Genomic DNA, 18,828 nt, shown 5'->3' on the forward strand with positions numbered 1-18,828 from the left:
GAGCAATGTCTTCATTCCTGCTCATAGGACCCCCTACACTTCATGGGATATCACAGGTAGATCTGTCTTCGGAGGGGAGGGAGGGGGATTGAGATTGGGGTGAAGGAGGAGGCACCAGAAGCCCCTCAGCTGTTACCCAGAAGTTAACTGAGCAGCAGACTATGTACAGACCAGTAGCTGATTAGCTGGAGGGCCTTTTCTTGGGTGGAGTTTGGAAGAGGGTTATTGATGTCTTTGAAGGGATTGGGAGTTATTGACATGTTTAGTGGGGTGCTGGGAAAGAAGGTTATTGAGGTCACCAGAGGGGTGATGGGATGGGGGAGGGGTTATTGATGTCTTTAGTGGGTGTTAAGAGGGGGGTTATTGATATCTTTAGTGGAGGTTGTGAAAGGAGTTATCGATGTCTTTAGTGGATATTGGAAGGGGGGTTATTGACGTCTTTAATGGATGTTGGGAGGGGGATTATTGATGTCTTTAGTAGGTTTTGGGAGAGAGGTTATTGATGTTTTTAGTGCATCTTGGGAGGGGGTTATTGATGTGTTTAGTGGATGTCAGGATGGGGAGTTATTGATGTTGGTAGAATGAATTGAGGGGTGGTGGTTTGGTCTTGGTCTTTGCACCTGCAGGTGTAAATGAATGCAGTTGAATAGCACATAGAGGTGCTTCTTTATAACTTACGTATGTGCTGTATGGCTGTAGCCTTGAACATGCCTACGCTCGGGTCACATAAAAGTACGCACCTGCTGTGGTCACCATTATCTTCTTTTATATGCATAACCTGGGTCTTAATTTTATGAAAGGCCTTTTACATGCATAAAACAGGTTTTACACATAAACAAACAATAAAATTACTCCGAGTGGCCCAATGGGATGGGATCCCTTCCCGAACTCAGAGACACTTCTCAAATGTTTCATGCTTACATTGCTTCCAAAGCCTTCCCGTGTATGCCACCACTCACACCCATTTCTGTGCAAAGACGTCAGAAAATGCTTATCCCATGGAAATAGATAATACAGTAAAAGGGAAAGACCAACCCCGGTTGCCCTTCCACAATGTCCATCTCTCCTTGATCTCAGCCTTTTCCTTCCTCTCCAGCGGCCGATTATCTTTGCTTCCCAGACTTTTTTTCAATTCCAGCACTGTTATTTATATACTTATTTCACAGAACTTGATTTCCACACCTCACCAGCAAGCTCTAGGTGTGCGAACATCTCAACAAAACAGCCAAATACATTAAAAATAGCCCCAGCTGTAAAGATATTCTCACCTCACCCTTCCTCCATCTCCCTAAGAATCATACACCTAATCTGTAATATTCCTCAGCTCAAACAACCACCCAAATCAATAAAACTTAACCGATCCTCACCCACCACATCACCCTTTCAGCTTCACATGACGACTGAGTGAAAGGATGAGTTTTTCTTAGACAGGGAGAGACCTTAATCTGATACCCAGGCCGTTGTAAAGCAGAGATACACAGAGGGGCATAATCGAAAGGGGCGTCCAAGTTTTCCTGAGGACGTCCTCGCAGGACATCCCGGCAAAGGGGCGGGGAAAACCGTATTATCGAAACAAGATGGGCATCCATCTTTCGTTTCGATAATATGGTCGGGGACACCCAAATCTGGAAATTTACGTTGACCTTAGAGATGGTCGTCCTTAGACTTGGTTGTTTCTGATTTTCGGCGATAATGGAAACTGAGGACGCCCATCTCAGAAACCACCAAATCCAAGCCCTTTGGTCGTGGTAGGAGCCTGCATTCATAGTGCACTGGTTTCCCTGACATGCCAGGACACCCTAGGGGGCACTGCAGTCGACTTCAGAAATTGCTCCCAGGTGCATAGCTCCCTTACCTTGTGTGCTGAGCCCCCCAACCCCCCCCCCCAAAAAACAAACCACTCCCCACAACTGTACACCACTACCATAGCCCTAAGGGGTGAAGGGGCGTACCTACATGTGGGTACAGTGGGTTTCTGGTGGGTTTTGAAGGGCTCACATTTACCACCACAAATGTAACAGGTAGGGGGGGTGGGCCTGGCTCCGCCTGCCTGAAGTGCAGTGTACCCACTAAAACTGCTCCAGGGACCTGCATACTGCTGTGATGGAGCTGGGTATGACATTTGAGGCTTGCAAAAAATATTTAAAAAGTTTTTTTTAGGGTAGGAGGGGGTTGTTGACCACTGGGGGAGTAAGGGGAGGTCATCCCCGATTCCCTCTGGTGTTCATCTGGTCAGTTCGGGCACCTTTAGGCCACCTATATGTTCTCTAAATATAATTCTTAACTTTTCATTTGCATGTGGTTGACAACTAGTAGTATCTTTCATAGTGTTTCAAATGAGTCTCTCTAGAAATGCGGGCAGACGTATCTGATAGAGGCTCAGAATAGTCAGGCTACAATATGGCTTCATCCCAGTTCTTGAAAGTTTTCATTTTCCATTCTGCAGAAGTATCAGCAAGAGATGGAAGCGTTTGACCAAGGTGCAGCCGATATTACAACCTGGATGTACCGTACAGAAATCTTGCTGGATGAGTCAGAGAAACAGAAGCCTCACAAGAAAGAAGACACTCTTAAGGTAGCAGAAACACTTTTTATGTACTGTAACATGAGGTGTTTATGAGCCTGAAAAATGACCCAGCAAATGGAAGACCTGACCTTTTCCCTCAGTGGTTTTCAGTCTCATCTTAATAGCCCAATAAAGCATTCTCATCCTTTCTGTAGAAGACCTTAAAACATCCCCGCCTTGCAAGGGTCTCCTATTTCCCTTAGAAGAGAAGGGTATATGAGGAACCTTTTAGAAAAATCCAGATATTTGGGGGAAATGAAGAGGGGATATTTATAAGCTGCCTTTTATCACAGGAGGCTCTAGCTGTTTCTACACAGCATTACAGAGGCTTGGCTTTCCATATGCTGTAGGCTATTGAGCCTTACTGGCCTCCTATAGGGGTCCTTTTGCTAAGGTGCGCTGAGAAATGGCCTGCGGTAGTGTAGGCACGTGTTTTGGGTGCGCGCAGATCCATTTTTCAATGCGCCTGCAAAAAAATGCCTTTTTTTAAAAAAAAAGTTTGACGAAAATGGATGTGCGGCAAAATCAAAATTGGCACGCGTCCATTTTGGGTCTGAGACCTTACCGCCAGCCATTGGCCTAGCGGTAAAGTCTCACATGGTAACCGGGCAGTAATGACCTACGCGCGTCAAATGCCACTTGGCGCGCGTCCAAAAATAAAAATTATTTTTCGGATGCGCGCCAAAAATGAAATTACCACAAAAGCCGCGTGGTAGTTGGGTGGTAACTCCATTTTGGCACACAGGTGCACATAGATGATTACGCGGCTTAGTAAAAGGGCCCCCATAGTGCACAATTGTGTTGCCTCCCCATGTCTTCAGCAAAGCTGCATTTTCTTCTGGCCATGAGCGTGTCTTGGGTCCCCCTCGCTCACTGTCTACCAGTTCCCAAAACGCTGACTTGCCTGGGATATAAGCATTAAGCGGTAAATAGTCAGCGGGGCAGGAGAGAGCTGAGTGGGCCAGCAGATGGTATTCAGCGGCACGTAACCGGGCAGTTCCACTGAATATTAGCTCTGACCACCACAACAGTGTCTGGGCAGTGCCAGGGTGGGCTGAGGGCAGAGTTCAGGAAGAGACAGCAGTTACGTGGGCATTGGACAAATTCAGTGCTGGTGCCTGCATAGCTAAATATTCAGATGGCGGGAGTTAGCCGGGCGAACTCTCGTGGTCGGTGCTTAAACCAGATATTCAATGCCGGGCCAGGGTGTAGCCGTTTCCAGTGACCGGTGTTGAATATCCAGGTTTTTTGACCAGGTTGACTTTGACCAGCCAAGCCGATATTCAGCACTGGTCGGTCAAAGTAGCCAAAGATAGGATTGCCTTCCATGTGGCCAAATATGACCGCTAAAGTTAAGTGGTGATGCATCAGAAATCGGTGGATAGCCAGTTATAGGGCCTGATATAACCGGCTATCCATTAGCCGCTAACTGGCAATATTCAGTGGGACATGGCCGATAGCCGGCTATGTGGCATTTTTGCCTTTGAATATCTGGGGGTCAGACAGAACAACACAAAAGGCAGGTCTTATCTTTGCCTACTTTGCCATATTGGTGCCACCGTTGAATATCGGCCTGCACTCATCTAACTTCTGAGTCAGTGGCTGGCCTCAGATATTCAATGCCGGTGGCAGGATGTGGCCCAGCATTGTATATCTGGGGTTAAATCTGCTCACGGCTGTCAGCGACCTAAAATCTGCTGAGCGCCATGGGTTGAGAAAAACGTGGCAGCTGTATCGTAGCATTAGAAACATAAATCAACAGATTCACAGCAAATTCATCGTGCATAGTATCATTTTTTTGACACTGATCCAAAATTAACTGCTCCCGGAAGACCCAGGGAAGTGCAGGAAAGAGCCTTAAGGGAGGTTGTTGCACTGCTGCATGCCAGAGGTATATTGCAACACTTTCATTTTGTCCCTGCAACAGTCGTTCATGGACACGACTCTGTTTTATCAGTGGTTTTCTCCAAAAAAACTGTCCTCAAAGCACTTTGCTCTTCTCTGCCAAGCATGTCTGTGCTTTCACAAACTCCAGGGTATTCAGGTCTCCCTGAACGCCGTAGGCGACTTCCACTCTGTTTCACCTCGCCTTCCTCATGAGTTGAGCACATATCCCACTTTCTTAAGATGAATAAACAGCATTGTTTTTCAGAGCTCTGCTAACACACTTTTTGCTCACACCAGGCGACTGTTCCTTTGAATGTTTGCATTACTGTTCTGCATGCTCTCTTTTCCTTTCTCTTGACCGTTGACTCGGGGCCCTGTCTCTTGCTCATGGGCTGTAGCGCTTAAAGGCTGAGCTGAATGACATGCACCCCAAGGCAGATGCCGTGCGCAACCAGGCTCTAGAACTGATGACAAATCGCGGCGATCACTGCAGAGAAGTGGTAGAACCCAAACTCTCAGAACTTAACCAGCGGTTCGCAGCCCTATCTCAAAGAATCCAGATTGGCAAGGTAGGAGGAACTGTCCACAGGAAACTGGTGCTGAAAAGTGGGATTTTTTTTTCCAGAGCCTATGAATAGTCACAACACATAGTCTGCTCAATATTCAGAGCAATTTAAGTGGGCAGGGTCGGGTCCTGAACTCTTAAACTGTGCTCTGCAGCCTCACTGCAGATACTTAGCAGCACTTAACCAGGCAATATAAGGACAAAATGGTTATTTTTGTGCCAAGCTGCATAGGAGCATTATAGGGTTGGAGTTGGGAAGGAACTGGCAATATTTCTTGCATGCAGCCACATAGCTAAGCGGGCAAGACGTTATTACAAACCCATCTGTTTCCGATGATCTTTAAGTCTTATGCTTGAGAGATGTTTTGGTGAAACAGTAAGCTGAGAGCTTATTCGTTTGACTGCACATCTTGTTTGCATGTGACTGTCCTATTTTAATGGAATTCTGTTTCTTCTTCCTTTATGTCTCTTTTTTTTTTACCTCTTCATCAGAAAAGATGGTATAGCAAGTTTTTTTAATCAAACAAAATAAAACATGGAAAAGAAAATAAGATGACACCTTTTTTATTGGACATAACTTAATACATTTCTTGATTAGCTTTCGAAGGTTGCCCTTCTTCCTCAGATCGGAAATAAGCAAATGTGCTAGCTGACAGTGTATATAAGTGAAAACATTCAAGCATTACTATGACAGTAAAATAGATACTATTGGAGATTCTAGATGGAATGTTGCTACTATTGGAGATTCTACATGGAATGTTGCTACTATTGGAGATTCTAGATGGAATGTTGCGATTCCACTAGCAACATTCCATGTAGAAGGCTGCGCAGGCTTCTGTTTCTGTGAGTCTGACGTCCTGCACAGAAGCAGAAGCAGAAGCCTGCGCGGCCACATTGGTGATCTACAAGGGCCGACTTCTACATGGAATGTTGCTAGTGGAATAGCAACATTCCATGTAGAATCTATAGAAATCAAACAAAATAAAACATGGAAAAGAAAATAAGATGACACCTTTTTTATTGGACATAACTTAACACATTTCTTGATTATCTTTCGAAGGTTGCCCTTATTCCTCAGATCGGAAATAAGCAAATAACCTTCGAAAGCTAATCAAGAAATGTATTAAGTTATGTCCAATAAAAAAGGTATCATCTTATTTTCTTTTCCATGTTTGATTTCTATAGATTCTACATGGAATGTTGCTATTCCACTAGCAACATTCCATGTAGAAGTCGGCCCTTGTAGATCACCAACGTTGCCGCGCAGGCTTCTGCTTCTGTGAGTCTGACGTCCTGCACGTACGTGCAGGACGTCAGACTCACAGAAACAGAAGCCTGCGCAGCCTTCTACATGGAATGTTGCTAGTGGAATAGCAACATTCCATGTAGAATCTCCAATAGTAGCAACATTCCATGTAGAATCTCCAATAGTATCTATTTTACTGTCATAGTAATGCTTGAATGTTTTCACTTATATACACTGTCAGCTAGCACATTTGCTTATTTCCGATCTGATGAAGAAGGGCAACCTTCGAAAGCTAATCAAGAAATGTATTAAGTTATGTCCAATAAAAAAGGTATCATCTTATTTTCTTTTCCATGTTTAATTTTGTTTGATTTCTATAGATTCTACATGGAATGTTGCTATTCCACTAGCAACATTCCATGTAGAAGTCGGCCCTTGTAGATCACCAATGTGGCCGCGCAGGCTTCTGCTTCTGTGAGTCTGACGTCCTGCACGTACATGCAGGACATCAGACTCACAGAAACAGAAGCCTGCGCAGCCTTCTACATGGAATGTTGCTAGTGGAATAGCAACATTCCATGTAGAATCTCCAATAGTAGCAACATTCCATGTAGAATCTCCAATGGTATCTATTTTACTGTCATAGTAATGCTTGAATGTTTTCACTTATATACACTGTCAGCTAGCACATTTGCTTATTTCCCATCTGAGGAAGAAGGGCAACCTTCGAAAGCTAATCAAGAAATGTATTAAGTTATGTCCAATAAAAAAGGTATCATCTTATTTTCTTTTCCATGTTTTATTTTGTTTGATTTCTATTGATAACCTTAAGAGTGGACTAACACGGCTACCACACTCCTCTACTAAAGTTTTTTTAATAAACAGCAACAGAAGCATAAATGTGGTGATCCTTCTTCTGTTCCCCCCAGAAGCACACGAAGACCCCCCTTTCCTCCCTCCCCCTTCCAGAAGCACATAAAGACATCCTCCCCAACACAGAAAGAGACACCCTTCCACTCCCAAGGACCAGACACCCTCCCAAGACCCCCCCCCCCCTGCCTTGAGTAGTCCTGGCAGCCATTTGCTCAAGGCAGCCATAAGAGTCAGGAGCAAGTGGGGTTTGCTCTTGCCCCCACTGCCCCCACTGGACCACCAGAGATTTCAGGTAGGCCTGGAGTTTCTATCCTGGGGGGAGGGTCTAGGAGGGAGGTCTGAGCCTTGAGGAAGGTTGGAAGGGGGTCTTGCCATGCCGGGGGATGTAAGAGGGAGTCTCTTGCCACATCAAGGAGGTGAGGGAGGAGGGTATGGATCTCTCTGGAGGGTGGGACAGAAGGACAAAGGATCATTTTGAATACGTTACAGGTCCTGGCTGATATTCAGCCAGGGCCCACATAACTGTCATACATGGACCCTGGCTAAATATTGGCTTCAACCTGCATAAACTCCAGTGGCCACTGTCGTGTGTTAGCCATGGATAATCAGTACTGGCCCTTGGACATGGTCCGGCAGTAAATATCCCAGGCTAATTCTGCCCATGGTAAATTCTACATGGAATGTTGCTACTGTTTGAGATTCTGTTGCTACTATTTCAGATTCTACATGGAATGTTACTAGTGGAGGAGTAGGTTAGTGCAGTGGACTTTGATCCTGGGGAACTTGGTTTGATTCCCATTGCAGCTCCCTGTGATCCTGGGCAAGCCACTTAACCCTCCATTGCCCCAGGTACAAATAAGTACCTGTATATGCTATGTAAATTACTTTGAATGTAGTTACAAAAACCACAGAAAGGCAGTATATCAAGTCCCATTTCCCTTTCCCTATTTGAGGTTCTAAATGGAATGTTGCTACTATTTGAGATTCTACATGGAATGTTGCTACTATTTGAGATTCTGTTGCTACTATTTGAGATTCTACATGGAATGTTGCTACTATTTGAGATTCTACATGGAATGTTGCTACTATTGAGATTCTGTTGCTACTATTTGAGATTCTACATGGAATGTTGCTACTATTGAGATTCTGTTGCTACTATTTGAGATTCTAGATGGACTGTTGCTAGTGGAGGAGTAGCCTAGTGGTTAGTGCAGTAGACTTTGATCCTGGGGAACTGGGTTTAATTCCCACAGCATCTCCTTGTGAATCTGGGCAAGTCACTTAACCCTCCATTGTCCCAGGTACAAACACTTAATCCCCTGTTTACTAAAGCTTAGCTTGAGTTCTCTGCAGCAGGGCCCATTTTATTCCTATCGGCCCTGCTGCAGATAACTCAAGCTGAGCTTTAGTAAACAACCCCCTTAGATTATGAACTCACTAGGGACTGAGAAAGTATCTGGCTGTAATGTATAAACTGCTCTGATCACACCATAGAAATGTGGTATATACAGTAAAGCCAACACCTACAGAAGGTGACCTCTCTACAAGAGAAACAAAAGCCAAACAAAATGAACAGTGGATCAAAAAAAATTCCTCTCTCAGATGGTGGGGTTTTTTTTCGGTTACCCAATTGGCAAACCACAGGTTACAGGAAGGCTGCGTGTTGCAGCACATTGAATGCGATATCTCACATAGTTTGGCAAACGACTGAGATACAATCGTTTTGTCAGATTAATATTGTATCAAAAATCAATAGACCCCTGACGCAGGCCTTTAAGGCCGAAACATGACTCGTGTCGGGTCGATGTCTACAGATTTGAATAAAGACTTTGTTCAAGAAACACCATCAGAGAGAGAAATTTTTTGGATCCACTGTTCATTTTGTTTGTATATAAGGTAAATACATTTTTCCAGTGGTTCCAGTTTATTATTTATTTATTACATTTGTATCCCACATTTTCCCACCTCTTTTCAGGCTCAATGTGGCTTACAATACATCACGGATGGTGGAAATATACAAGAAAATAGACATTTAGTATTACAGAAGGATCTTGGGTACATGATAATGATAAAGCATGATAATAGTATAACAAGCAAGTATTATAAGACAATTCTGGGTATATGTGAAGGAGTCCACATTTGTTGATCTTTGTGGTATGCCTTGTTAAAGAGATGGGTCTTCAGTAGTCTGCGGAAGTTAGTTAGTTTGTATATCGTTTTTAAGTTGCACGGCAGTGCGTTCCAGAATTGTGTGCTCAAGTAGGAGAAGGTTGACGCATGCATTAGTTTGTATTTTAGACCTTTGCTGTTGGGGAAGTGAAGATTGAGGAATGTGCGGGATGATATTTTAGCATTCCTGGGTGGTAAGTCTATCAGGTCTGACACGTAGGCTGGAGCATTTCCGTGAATGATTTTGTGAACTAGGGTACATATTTTGAACGTGATGATTTCTTTAAGAGGGAGCCAGTGTAGCTTTTCTCGTAGGGGTTTAGCGCTTTCATATTTTCTTTTACCGAATATGAGTCTAGCTGCAGTGTTCTGGGCTGTCTGAAGTTTCTTGATTATTTGCTCTTTGCAGCCAGCGTAGAGTGCATTACAGTAGTCTAAATGACTGAGTACCATTGATTGTACCAGGCTACGGAAGATGGTCCTTGGGAAAAAAGGTCTTATTCTTTTTAATTTCCACATTGAGTGAAACATCTTCTTGGTTGTGTTTTTCATGTGACTTTCAAGTGTTAGGTGTCAGTCAATGGTAACTCCAAGAATTTTTAGGGTATCAGAAATTGGAAGATTCAGTTTTGGTGTGTTAATGATGGTGAATTTGTTCGTATTATGCTGAGAGGTGAGTATTAGGCATTGGGTTTTTTCTGCGTTGAGTTTCAGCTGAAATGCATCCACCCATGAATGCATAATGTGTAAACTTTGGTTGATTTCATTGGAAATTTCCTTTAAGTCTTGTTTGAATGGGATGTAGATCGTTATGTCAGCTGCATATATGTATGGGTTGAGGTTTTGGTTTGATAGTAGTTTGGCCAAGGGTATCATCATTAAGTTGAATAAGGTCGTTGAGAGGGGGGATCCTTGTGGAACTCCGCATTCAGTTGTCCATGTGGCTGATGTAGTCGAATTAGGTGTCTCTTGGTATGATCGTGTGGTTAGAAACCCCTTGAACCAGTTGAGAACGTTGCCTCCTATTCTGAAGTACTCGAGGATATGCAGTAGTATTCCGTGATCAACCATGTCGAAGGCGCTGGACATATCAAATTGTAGAAGTAGTATGTTCTTGCCAGTTGCAGTTATTTGTTTGAATTTATTCTTGAGAGTAACTAGTACTGTTTCAGTACTGTGGTTAGACCGAAATCCTTACTGGGAATCGTGTAATATTGAGAATTTGTCCAGATAGTTTGTGAGTTTACGTTGTACTACTGCCTTGTCCTATGGTCCATCACACTGTAGTTCCAGTCTGGCTCAGTGGGCTTTTTCTGGTGGGACTCCTTTTTCTGGGCCTTTGCTCACAATTTATGGTGCAGTTTTCATAAGGCGTAGGGAGGATGCAGTGAGACCAAAGATGAGTAGAGGGTGACATGACCAACTTTCTGTGTCTTGTGTTGGTACATAAGTATTGCCATTCTAGGACAGACCAAAGGTCCATCAAGCCCAGCATCCCGTTTCCAACAGTGGCTAATCCAGGTCACAAACACCCAGCAAGATCCCGAAAAAGTACAAAACATTTTATACTGCTTATCCCAGAAATAGTGTTATACATGTGAACAGTTGTTGACCTGTGACTGCCAGTTCTTGGTGATACCATTCTGCTCGGATTTTCAGAATATCCATAATGAATATGCACGAGACAGATTTGCATGCAAATGAAGCACTGTGCATACAGATTTATCTCATGCATAATTGGGGCAACCTGAGTAGCTTCTGAATATCTCTTTTTCAATGGTAGGGATTTGTGATAAACCTTGATTCGGCCACTTTGCCTGCACAGAGGCCAGAGCCACCTGGGGATGATTTGAGCCTATATTTGCATGGGATCAAGATTGGTATAACATTTCATCTACTGGTATGTCGTAAACGCCAGTACTGTTTTGTCTCTGTATTATGCATGCTCACTGGTCTCCCCCATTGTGCCACATCTGATTAATTTCTTTATATTTGTTAGTGGCAGGTTCCTGCTTTCTCAATTCAGTACCTGTTTCTTAAATCTGGTGGCAGCTTCTCTCCAGCACTTTCTACTCGGATGTCGAAACATCGTTCTAGGTCTCAAGGCATCCACAGTGTGTTCTTTAGAAACCTGACACCAGCTTTTTGGATTTTCTGAATCCAGGTAGAGCTGCTGTCTTCTGTGTGTCTGTTAGACAGCATATAACAGGGGAACAGAGTTACAGCTATTAAGCGAGGGCAAGATACTTACATTTTTCAGGAAGCGTTTTACATAAGTTAATAAGTATTGCCGTACTGGGACAGACCGAACGTCCATCAAGCCCAGCATCTTGTTTCGAAACAGTGGCCAATCCAGGTCACAAGTACCTGGCAAAATCCCCAAACAGTACAATATATTTTATGCTGCTTATTCTAGAAATAAGCAGTGGATTTTCCCCAAGTCCATTTTAATAATGGTCTATGGACTTTTCCTTTAGGAAGCCAGCCAAACCTTTTTTTTAAACCCCGCTAAGCTAACAACATTTACTGCATTATCTGACAATGAATTCCAGAGTTTAATTTTAAACTGACAGTTTTAATTATTTTGATGCTTTGGTGAATAATTCCCTGAAGTGTATGCAGTGTGCATATTACCATCAGTAACACAGGTAAAAGGTAGGAGGCAGCTGGTGTAGCTGTACAAGAACCACATATGAAATGATCCTTCCCTGTTGTGTTCCAAGCTACCTCCAGTTTTTCTTTGCTATTAACATGGATGTTGCCCCCTACCCCGAGCCATTCTAGCCTCCACAAACAGCTGGGTCACCGACTGGCTATGAAAGGATGTTGCATGTATAAATATTGTAGTAGAGAGAGTGTTGTGCCTGATTGGGAATGGCTGCCTAACTTGTTAGAGTGATGGCCTTGGGCTAAAATGACTAGAGCAGGGGAGGAATGAAGTACCTGAGACAGCCCCCTAACCTCTCATGCTATAATTTCCTAATTATGGATATCGGAACGACGAGTGAGGTGATCAGATTTGCACATGATACAAAACTATTCAAGGTCACTTAACCCTCCATTGCCCCTGGTACAAAATAAGTACCTGAATATATGTAAACCACTTTGAATGTAGTTGCAAAAACCTCAGAAAGGCAGTATATCAAGTCCCATTTCCCTTCCCTTTTGTATCACTCCATGGTGCAACCACACCTAGGAATCCTGTTTGGAAGGAAGGGATCCTCAGAAGCTTAGCTTAGATTGGGTGGCAGAGCTGGTGGGGGAGGTGGGGCTGGTGGTTGGGAGGTGGGCCTTGTTCTGGGCAGACTTCTACGGTCTGTGCCCTGAAAATGGCAGAAACAAATCAAGGTCAGGTATACACATAAAGTAGCACATATGAGTTTAAATTATTGGGCAGACTAAATGGACCGTGCAGGTCTTTTTCTGCCATCATCTACTATGTTATGTTATGTTACCTCGAATATTGTGTTCAATTCTGGTCGCCGCACCTAAAAAAAAAAAAAAGTGGTATTACATAAGGTGTAGAGAAAGGCGACGAAAATGATAAAGCGATGGGACGACTTCCCTATGAGGAAAGGCTAAAGCGGCTAGGGCTCTTCAGCTTGGAGAAAAGGCGGCTGAGGGGAGATATGATAGAGGTCTATAAAATAATGAGTGGAGTTGAATGGGTAGATGTGAAGCGTCTGTTCACGCTTTCCAAAAATACTAGGACTAGGGGGCATGCGATGAAGCTACAATGTAGTAAATTTTAAACGAATCGGAGAAAATTTTTCTTCACTCAATGTGTGATTAAACTCTGGGATTCGTTGCCAGAGAATGTGGTAAAGGCGGTTGGCTTAGTGGAGTTTAAAAAAGGTTTGGACGGCTTCCTAAAGGAAAAGTCCATAGACCATTATTAAATGGACTTGGGGAAAATCCACTATTTCTAGGATAAGCAGTATAAAATGTTTAGTACTTTTTTGGGATCTTGCCAGGTATTTGTGACCTGGATTGGCCACTGTTGGAAACAGGATGCTGGGCTCGATGGACCTTCGGTCTTTCCCAGTATGGCAATACTCATGTACTAATCCCAGTATTCGTCACTGTCATGTTCCAATAAAGGACTCGATTCTCTCTTTGGAAATCTTGTTTGATTGAAAGCTTTCTTTTCAGTCCCATATTTCATCAATAAATCATTTGTTGCTCTTAGAAGAATTACGTTGCTTAAATCCTACTGAGACTTTAAAACTTTACTGAATCCCCTTGTGATAAACTGGTTGGATTACTGTAATTCTCTTTAAGCAAGGACCCCATTTTATCAGCTAAAACCCTGTCAAGTTCCTCTATAATGGTGAAAGAACAGACCATATGACCCCTTTGATGACAGAAAATCATTGGCTTCCAACATGCTGTTTAAGATCTAGGTGTTGGCTCGCCATGCTTTTTATTCAGGGACCCCCGTGATGCCCATCTATTCCTATCTCTGTTACCCAGTTTGAACTTTACATTCTTCCCAGGCAAATTACTTAACTGTCCCATAGCATTGCTTTTCGTTATTTGGGACCCTCCTTTTGGAACTTACGTCTTCCAGATCTTCAATTAGAAAGTTCCTGTAGGAAACATAAAACTGGCTTTTTGCTCAAACTTTTCCCCAGGCAGCTTAAGTTTGTACTTTCTCGCTGATTGCTTTTTGTCAGGCAATATGAGCTAGTATTTCCTGCTGGCTGATTTTACAGTTTCTCTTTTTTCCTTCTTTTGATTGATGTATCCATCAGTTATGTGTTTGTTTTACTGGTGCTATATTTCGGCCATTCATTTCTCCCTCTTCCTTTCTGATTGATTTCTGTCTTCGTGTCCTCTGTTGAGATAATTATTGGCTCTGTACACCGGTGTGATGATCAACCGAACTGTAGTCTATCAAGTCTAAATAAATAAATAAGACCAACCAACAGCAACTCCCCCACGATAAGGACCCAGCATACCACAACCCTTCACCTAACACCCAACCCCCTTTCCTGGGACTTGCCCAGCAGGACAACCCCTAGATGTAGTACTGATAGGCTACTGCTAAGGGTCATAGTACTACTACTACTTAACATTTCTAGAGCGCTACTAGGGTTACGCAGCGCTGTACAGTTTAACAAAAAGGGCAGTCCCTGCTCAAAGGAGCTTACAATCTAAAGGACGAAATGTCAAGTTGGGGCAGTCAAGATTTCCTGAATAGAGGTATGGTGGTTAGGTGCTGAAGGCGACATTGAAGAGGTGGGCTTTGAGCAAGGAATTGAAGATGGGCAGGGAGGGGGCCTGGCGTATGGGCTCAGGGAGTTTATTCCAGGCGTGAGGTGAGGCAAGGCAGAAAGGGCGGAGCCTGCAGTTGGCGGTGGTGAAGAAGGGTACTGAAAGGAGGGATTTGTCTTGAGAGCAGAGGTTACGGGTAGGAGCGTAAGGGGAGATAAGGGTAGAGAGGTAATGAGGGGCTCCAGATCGAGTGTATTTGTAGGTTAGTAGGAGAAGCTTGAACTGTATGCGGTACCTAATCGGAAGCCAGTGCAGTGACTTGAGGAGAGGGGTATCACTTTGAACCCTAGAAGCTAGTGGGATGGGAGTGAAAGGGGACCACGCCCGCTCTGCTTGGAAAGACCTTGGTAAGTTCAAGAGGGTCAGGGGTTTGGAAAGAGGGTCAGATTGTGCTGGGGCAATGGGTTCTGCTTGGAGGGGGGATTCTTTTGAACGGGGCCTGATCGTGGGAGGGAGGGATCTTTTTAGGGGGTTGCAGATCGGGGGAGAGTGGGACTGACCAGAAAGGGATCAAATTGGATGGGATATGTACAGCGGGAGAGATATTCAGGGGGCAGATTGGGATGTGTCTCTTTATCTGTTTATAGGGTAGTGGTTGCACTACTGGAGCGGCAGCAGCGCGAAAGCGTTTAACGGGACCTCTTGAAGTGGTGTTAAAGTGCACTTTACTATATCAGTGGTTGCGATAGCTCGTATGTGGTTCTCTTTGACATGGTAGCTGTCAGTGCCGGCCATGACGTTTCGCCACTCGTAACCTGCTTGGATCCTGTTTCTATCTGGAATAAGCAGCTAGCATGAGATTTGTAGCGTGCTGGTTGATTTTAATGAGCTGTAGCCATTTACATGAGTTTGTACTAAATTGCTGTCTAATTCCTGTGCTAGCTAAGTTTGTGCAGTCTAGTAAACATCCCCCTCTGTTTCTCGTTCTTTTTTTGTTATGAATGCTTTCTCTCTCTGTAGTATGAGCTAGGCTTAAAAATTGGGTTTTTTTTTCTTCTTTATCTGTTTACTAGTATAAAAGGCCCGTTTCTTAACGCAATGAAAGGGGCGCTAGCAATGTAATGAGTTCCTGCCATTAATGTTTTCACGGTTGTATTCTGAATATAATTGTTGTTTACGTGTGTAAGATTTCTTTATATACAATATTTTTGGTGTAAACTGTGTTACAATGTGGTAAAAGTTTTCCTTGTTCAGGCCCTTCAATCAGTTTAACAATCACATCAGAAGAGCTCCTTACTCCTGAGAATGCAACGTACAGTTGCCCATGTGAGAGACTGAGAGTGACAGGCCCAGATGCACAAAACCTAACGAGCCCACAACATGCGTTTTAAACTGGTTCCAGCCAGTTTAAAACGCAAGTAGTTCACCCCGGGCATGCACTAAGGGCATTTTCCCTGCCACGGTAGCAGGCAACGAAAACGGAATGCAAATGTTTGAAAAGCTATTATAATGAGCTGCAGTACCGTTGCAGCCCATTATAATCAGATGCACTACCGTTTTTCCGATTCCCTTACCATAGGAACCCTAACGAGATGTCTGACCTCTTGTTAGGGCTCCTGTGAGGGAATCGGAAAGGAAAAGGGCCCCCAAAAAAGGTAAAAAAGAAAAAAAAAAAGCAGGGAGCGCAGGTGAGGGGCGTCCTTTAAGGACGTACTCTCCCTGCGCTTCTGAGAGACGTCTTTTTTTTTTTTTTTTGCAGTTTTTTGTTCAGCCGGCGCTCGTGTTTTTTTTCCCCCTTCTTGAGAGTCTTCGCCGCGCCACTTACCCCTCCACAGCGAAATGTTTCTATTTTCCTGGTTGCCGGAGAATCGGGACGTCCCTTTAAATTAGGCTCCTCTTCCTGGTCTCTTCAGCCAATCAGAGCGCTTTTCGCTGACAACAGCCAGCTAAGCCCGCTTTGATTGGCTGAAGAGACCAGGAAGAGGAGCCTAATCTAAAGGGACGTCCCGATTCTCCGACTCAGGTACCGAAGGACTAGAGAATGCAAGTGAGCTACAACGAGTAGCTCATTTGCATTCCCTATCGTTGATGCATTCCCGTTCCCTACCGATTCGCTATGGAATCGGTAGGGAACGGGAATTACCAATGTCTTTCATGCATCTGGGCCACAGTGTGTTTTACAGACAGTAAGAGAGAGATACACAGAGTGTGTGTGTGTGTGTGTGTGTGTGTGTGTGTCTGATGTCTGTGTGATGTGTGATGTGTGTGAGTGACAAAGTGATTAAATGTTTGTCTTCCCTTCCGTTCTGTGCACTTGCCTCCACTGATGTTCGTACCTCCCTGTTTATGATCGTTTGTTAGAGATTCAATCCACTCCACTTCCCTCCTCCAAGTTCCGTTCTGTCTGATTGGTTCTTCGTTCCTGTGACATCGCGTTTGTTTGCTTGGCAACCATGCAGCATTCCGTTTCCTCGACGTGAGGGCGGGGACAGTGAGAGCCAATGAAACGCTGGACTACAGACTTACAAACCCTACACTGCCACAGTGCCACCGAGTCAGCTTCAGAATGTTGGAGGTGCTTTTTATTATATAGGATGCATGTGTATTTCAGTGGGGTGAAGGAGTAGCCTAGTGGTTAGTGCAGTGGACCTTTATCCTGGGGAACTGGCTTCAAATCCCACTGCAGCTCCTTCTGACTCTGGGAAGTCACTTAACCCCCCTTTGCCCCATGTAAGCTGCATTGAGCCTGCCATGAGTGGGAACGTGCAGGGTACAAAACGTAACAAAAAAATATATACTATGTAAACTACTTTGAATGAAGTTGCAAAAACCACAGAAAGTCTAAAATTGGGACGTACAGATGACCCTTAGTGGTCTGTGGTGTTCCTGGTGAGGAGTACGAGCACATTACAAATGTATGAAGAAAAGCTTTGTATTATTTTTTGAATAGTTGATTATATAATTCTTGTTCTCTATGGGAATCCTTAAATATATTTCCTTCCAAAGGTGGCTTATATATTTTTCCTTGTTGTCTTTTTAGTTTATAATCATTGTCAAGGGGCTGTGGGTAAATATTTGTAGGGATCTTTCTTGTATATGGCTCCATGGGTGGTGCCTGTGTCATGAGTCCTTTTAATTAGCATGCACATAGGTAAATTAATTCCTGTTTGATGAACGTATTAATGGTGATTCATCATTGGGTGAACATGCCATCTAATGTACCGTGCACTGAATAAACCCTGCGTTGCCTATAAAGTTCATGCATTTGTATTGCAATTTTTTAATGTAGGGAAATGGGACTTGATATACCACCTTCCTGAGTTTTTTGCAACTACATTCAAAGCGGTTTACATATATTCAGGTACTTATTTTGTACCAGGGGCAATGGAGGGTTAAGTGACTTGCCCAGAGTCACAAGGAGCTGCAGTGGGAATTGAACCCAGTTCCCCAGGATCAAAGTCCACTGCACTAACCACTAGGCTACTCCTCCACTCATTCCACCAATAAGAGCCAACCTCATCAGTGATGTCACAATGGCTTGATTGCCCGATACTTGGCTCATTTCTGATATTGTGATGTCATAAGGGAAAGGGGGAAAGGGAAATGGGACTTGATATACCGCCTTTCTGAGATTTTTGCAACTACATTCAAAGCGGTTTACATATATTCAGGTACTTATTTTGTACCAGGGGCAATGGAGGGTTAAGTGACTTGCCCAGAGTCACAAGGAGCTGCAGTGGGAATGGAATTCAGTTCCCCAGGATCAAAGTCCACTGCACTAACCACTAGGCTACTCCTCCACTCATTCCACCAATAAGAGCCAACCTCACCAGTGATGTCACAGTGGCTTGATTGTCCATAATTTGCTCACTTCTGATATTGTGATGTCATAAGGGAAAGGGGGAAAGAGAAATGGGACTTGATATACTGCCTTTCTGAGGTTTTTGCAACTACATTCAAAGTGGTTTACATGGTATATACAAGTACTTATTTGTACCTGGGGCAATGGAGGGTTAAGTGACTTGCCCAGAGTCACAAGGAGATGCAGTGGGAATTGAATCCAGTTCCCCAGGATCAAAGTCCACTGCACTAACCACTAGGCTACTCCTCCACTCCAATGTATGTTAACAATTTTTTTGGACTCTTAATATGCACAGTAAGGGGACCTGGAGGTGGGTGCTATCTACATGCCTCAAAGGCACCATTAAATTGATAGTTAGGAGCTAAGGTAGCACCTAAGTTCCATAGCGCCTAACTGCAAGGGGGGCATACATGTGGGCGGGGCATGAACATGTCTCGAAGTTA

General features: G+C 43.8%; 1 protein-coding gene across 1 annotated transcript in view; it reads left to right on the plus strand.

The window, feature by feature from the left end:
* The window catches only part of DMD (dystrophin), a 2,615,032-nt gene that overhangs the window by 1,305,676 nt on the left and 1,290,528 nt on the right, over positions 1 to 18,828 (plus strand). Inside the window, exons 36-37 of the mRNA XM_030202363.1 lie at positions 2,447 to 2,575; positions 4,852 to 5,022. Of these exons, the coding sequence (XP_030058223.1) occupies positions 2,447 to 2,575; positions 4,852 to 5,022 (300 nt within the window). The remainder of the gene's footprint in view (positions 1 to 2,446; positions 2,576 to 4,851; positions 5,023 to 18,828) is intronic.

Source organism: Microcaecilia unicolor, chromosome 4, assembly GCF_901765095.1.
Source record: "Microcaecilia unicolor chromosome 4, aMicUni1.1, whole genome shotgun sequence".
In the NCBI taxonomy this organism is placed as follows: Eukaryota; Metazoa; Chordata; class Amphibia; order Gymnophiona; family Siphonopidae; genus Microcaecilia; species Microcaecilia unicolor.